Here is a 5,450-nt window from a genome sequence, read left to right as displayed (position 1 = left end):
AAGATTTGACAAGGAATGAATGAACCTGGCCTCAACTTGGAAATCTAGGTGTGCCACTAGAAAGGTGAGGTGATTTTGCTTGAAAACGATATAAAGAACACCGGAATCGGAGACACGGTTTGGAAATGGCAAGCAAATCAAATATGGCACCGGTCTGCGATATACAGCAAGTAGCCATCTAAATGTAACAAGACAAACATGCTACAGCACCCAAACATGGCAAAAAAATACATGTCAGGGATCCACTCATGATTCTTAACAAAAGACAAACACTGAAATACGTCCAATTTATCCATTAACAGGTTCAAACAAGCATGGCAAAAGTGCAATTGGTAAACAGATCTCAGACTTAGTGAAATTAACACTTGTCTGGAATTTCAGATCAGGTAGCACACTTTGGAGCATGAAAACTATAAGCTATAGGAACTTAACATGGCAAAGTAAGGTATGGCATGGAGCTACTCAAAGAGCTTAACAAAAGTCCCTTAGTGACCTTGAGCCAAAAGGGATCAGAAAATACAATTGCAAGCATGTGAACATGGCAAAAACTTAAACAGATCACAGACTTAGTGAAAAACTGGAGCATGCAAAACAGATATCAAGTAGGCATGTTTACGAGCTTGATGCACTCACTACATAGCAAGTCATGACAATCTAAGCATACAACCATCAATAATACACATTATACAAGCTAGACATGGCAAGAACAATAACATAGCATGCACGGATCAACTACAACATACTCGGCACAATCGCTAACAAGTAGACAATCTGCCCAGATTCACGAAATAGCAAAAGTAGAGCTCGATTGACTCAAGCTAGGGTGCTCCATAATTGCAAACAAAGACACGGATTGATAGAGCACTACAAGGTTAACAAATCATCCTTACTGATCATCCTCAAAAGAGGCACGGATCACTAGGAAACAACATGAACATGTGGCATATTGATAAAAACAGATCAAGGACTTAGTGGAATTGCTAAGTCCCTGAAATCAGCATTAACGAATGCACCACTTTGCAAGCTTGTGCTAGTCACCACACAAATCACAAAAATATATGAATGGCACCTCTGGAAAGATGACAAAGCATATAACAAAACATATGTAGAGCTCAGGGGCATATCATGCACACATTAATCATGGCAAAAATAACAAATAACTATTTGGAGCAGCATATCTGACAATTAACTCAAATAGCACTCTTCCAACAGCATTTAGGGCACCAAGATGAACTCAAATGAAAATGATGCAATGAGATAAAATGATGTGCTCTCTGAGACGAACATTTTGATATGCTATACGCCCAAAACGGATCTACGGATGAGGAGATATAGCATGATGACAAACGCAAATTATTAGGGTTATGGGAGGAAAGTCAACCGAGGCAATTATCCCAGATCTAGATCCGGATTGGGGTACTGTTCATGCCCGCCTCCCGAGGATTGACGGCACCGGAGCTCGATTCGCCGGAGATGGAAGCGGGCAGCCGGAGGAGGCGCGGGCGTGGAGGAGGCGGCGGTTGGCGGCGCCGGCCGACGAGGGGCGAGGCGCGGGTGCCGGCGGGCGGCGGGGCGAGCGCTGGCGAGCTGGGGAGGCGGCGAGCTCGCTCTAGCGCGGGGGCGCGTCGGCGGCGGCGACCGGCGACGTGGCCGGCCTCGGGGAAGAGGAGGCAGGCGGCGGTGAGAGGCGATGGGCCTCGGGGGGCCGTCCTGGGCCTCCCGGGCCGGCAGCGGCGGCGAAGTTGGGCGGCGGCGCAGCCAATGGGCAGCTGGCATGTGGCGGCGGCGGCGCGGGTCGGACAATGTCCGACCCGGCGATCTTTGTCCGGCGGTGGCGGATGGAGTGGATCTAGGGTTTCAACCGGGATTTCGAATGGGGGAGATATTTATAGGCATAGAGGGAGCTAGGAGTGTCCAAATGAGGTGCGGTTTTCGGCCACGTGATCGTGATCGAACGCTCTAGATGATGGAGAGGGTTTTGGTTGGTTTTGGGCCAAATTGGAAGGGTGTTGGGCTGCAACACACACGAGGCCTTTTCGGTCCCTCGGTTAACCGTTGGAGCATCAAACGAAGTCCAAATGGTACGAAACTTGACAGGCGGTCTACCGGTAGTAAACCAAGGCCGCTTGGAAAGTCTCGGTCCAATCCGGAAATGTTTAACCCCCACACACGAAAGAAAGGTAGAAAAGACCACCGGAGGAGAGCGGAGCGCCGGAATATAAAACGGACAACAGGGAAAATGCTCGGATGCATGAGATGAACACGTATGCAAATGCAATGCACATGATGACATGATAAGAGATGCATGATAGCCCCTGTTCAAGAATTCATCCGATTAACCAGTTAACTTGCCGATTAATCCCTACTCATAGGGTTCCCGAGTAGCCGATAACCCGATAAATCGTCCAATTATTTGATTAAATGGCCGATTAACTTGTCGATTAGCCTATTAATCCCCTACTCACCAGCCGACCGAGCAGCTACTAGTTAACGATTTCCTCAACAATGATGACAACGACGACAACACACGGAGACAAAAACCCAAACCCGAGGAAAATAAAATAACTTAACGCCGGAAACGGTAAGAGTTGAATTACATATTAGGTAAATCATATCCAGGGTGTTACATAGGCTCCTAGCTATTGGTTCTTTGCAGCCATAATAGATATGGTATTATTATTGCTTTAGTTATTATTATTATCATTGTATTAATTTTGTTTTCATTGGGTATAATAGTGATGGATTCTAGGAGAAAACCAATTATTAAGATGATCTCACAAGAACAAGAAGACAACGATGAACTATTTTTCCTTTTGGGTCCCGCTTTATATGCTTCCCTTTATGAGGAAAAGCATCCAGTTCACACATCGTCTTTATCCGGGGCTGCAAGGGAAGGAAATATTAGAAGGCCACGAGAGTTGGTCTAGGGTTTAGTTTCAGATGGAACCTGAGATTTTTAAGTCTATTGTGGATTACCTTAGAAGAGAGAATCTATTGAAGGGCACGTCGCGTGTTGTTGTCGAGCAGTTGGCAATGTTCATGTGCATGATTTCACACAATGCTAGTAATCAAGATCTACAAAAATACTTTCAACATAGCACAGAAACAATTCATAGGAAGGTAAACAATATTTTTGACTTAATTCCAACTCTAGCCCAAAGATTTAAAAGATTCCAAGTTCACTCCAGTCCCACCCGAAGATTGTTTCAAACACTCGCTATTGACCTTATTTCCAGGTGAACCACTACAAACACATCTCCATATCAATGGATTTTTTAAAACTTCTCCACATAGATTTCTAAACCTACCAACTTTGTTGTTTCTTTTTCAATGTGCAGAACTGCGTTGGTGCTATAGATGGAACACATATCCCCATCACTATTGCTGAAGATAAGGCCCCCCATTTAGGAATAGGAAAGGAACCCTCTCATAGAATGTCATGGTTGCATGTGATTTTGATCTTAATTTCACATTTATTTCATGTGGGTGGGAAGGGTCCGCATCAGATGCAAGAGTTCTTCGTTCTGCTATTAGCAAAGGGTTTCATGTACCAGAAGGAAAATTTTATCTCATAGATGGTGGATATGCAAACACGCCTTCTTTTCTTGCACCATATCGAGGAGTTCGGTATCACCTGAGTGAACTTAGGAGGCGGCGCTCATCTAATACGGGCTATGCCGACCATAGGGAGATGTTCAACCATACCCATGCAATTCTCCAGAACCACATCGAAAGGAGCATTAGTGTTCTAAAAAAACGGTTCCCTATCTTGAAAGTGGGCAATCACTACCCTATAGAGTCACATATCAAGATTCCGGTGACATGTGTTGTATTCCATCACATTATTAGAGCTCAAAGTGGTGATGAGGCATGGTTGGATCACCAACCACCGTTAATTCCACCAGAAGCATATGTTGATGTTCTAGAGGGAGATGATGTCAACCAACATCATCACAATGAGGCAAACAATGGAAATACTCTTAGAGATCATATCGTGATGCAAATGTGGGCTGATTATAACAACTAGTGGGACATGAGTTTATTTTGTAAAAAAATCTCACCTTTTCTTAGGTAAAGTAGTGGTAGAGAGAAATTTAACTAGTACCCAATTGTTGGTTCAATAATGTAGCTATGGCAACACCTAGGGCATCTTGGGACCATGCATATGAGAAAGGTCTTGTTGATATAATGCTTGACCACAACAATCCCATCTATCAAGGTCAAAATGGGTGGACTACTGAAGGGTGGACAAGCATTACAAATACATTCAATCAAAAATTTCCACTAGCTCGTTTCACCAAGCAACAAATCCAAGAGAAGCATAAGGATTTAAAAGGAAATTATAAGGCAGTGAGAGACTCTCGGAAACAGAGTGGCACGAGATGGGATGGTACACTTTGCATGATCATCGCTGAACCTGTAATATGGGATAAACTTATCAAGGTTAGCTCTTTTCTTGATATATTGTTTGTTCACTGCCATTCATGCTCTTCAAGGCATTGTTTTATTGATCCCAACCATAAAATGTTGCTTCATTCAATAGGATAATGCAAGGATAAAGAAGTTCCATTCAAAACCATTCATGATGTTCAAGTCATTGGCTTCACCACATGAAGGTGTGTTTCCTGTATCACGTGTTTTCGTCGACCCTGCATAATAAATCCTTTTCATTCTTGCTTTAATTATGTAGTATTTGGGAGATTGCTGAGATACTTGTATTTTTTCATGTGTTTCCATCGACCCTGCTTGAGTGTGAAGGAAACATGCCCTAGAGGCAATAATAAAGTTGTTATTTATATTTCCTTATATCACGATAAATGTTTATTATTCAGGCTAAAATTGTATTAACCGGAAACTTAGTACATGTGTGAATACATAGACAAACAGAGTGTCCCTAGTATGCCTCTACTAGACTAGCTCGTTGATCAAAGATGGTTAAGTTTCCTAGCCATAGACATGTGTTGTCATTTGATGAACGGCACCACATCATTAGAGAATGATGTGATGGACAAGACCCATCCGTTAGCTTAGCACTATGATCGTTTAGTTTATTGTTATTGCTTTCTTCATGACTTATACATGTTCCTATGACTATGAGATTATGAAACTCCCGAATACCAGAGGAACACCTTGTGTGCTATCAAACGTCACAACGTAACTGGGTGATTATAAAGATGCTCTACAGGTGTCTCCAATGATGTTTGTCGGGTTGGCATAGATCGAGATTAGGATTTGTCACTCCGTGTATCGGAGAGGTATCTCTGGGCCCTCTCGGTAATGCACATCACTATGAGCCTTGCAAGCAATGTGACTAATGAGTTAGTTGCGGGATGATGCATTACGAAACGAGTAAAGAGACTTGACGGTGACGAGATTGAACTAGGTATGATGATACCGATGATCGAATCTCGGGCAAGTAACATACCGATGACAAAGGGAACAACGTATGT

General features: G+C 43.2%; 1 protein-coding gene across 1 annotated transcript; it reads left to right on the top strand.

Moving 5' to 3' along the window:
- Positions 1 to 2,738: 2,738 nt before the first annotated feature.
- On the top strand, positions 2,739 to 4,027 carry LOC147979260 (uncharacterized). Its single transcript, XM_087516719.1, has 2 exons — positions 2,739 to 3,236; positions 3,339 to 4,027. Exon 2 carries the CDS (start codon positions 3,440 to 3,442, stop codon positions 4,025 to 4,027), a length of 588 nt encoding a protein of 195 aa, XP_087372845.1. The 5' UTR covers positions 2,739 to 3,236; positions 3,339 to 3,439.
- The last annotated feature ends 1,423 nt before the right edge of the window (positions 4,028 to 5,450 follow it).

The sequence above is a fragment of the Triticum urartu genome, chromosome 3A, assembly GCF_056163025.1.
Source record: "Triticum urartu cultivar PI428250 chromosome 3A, HENAU_Tu73, whole genome shotgun sequence".
NCBI lineage: Eukaryota > Viridiplantae > Streptophyta > Magnoliopsida > Poales > Poaceae > Triticum > Triticum urartu.
Note: the sequence above shows the minus strand (reverse complement) of the source record. Positions and strands in the feature narration are given on the sequence as shown.

What these genes read in the sequence shown, in the direction of transcription:
- LOC147979260 (XM_087516719.1), top strand. Translation starts at nt 3,440, where the DNA reads ATGGTTGCATGTGATTTTGATCTTAATTTCACATTTATTTCATGTGGG.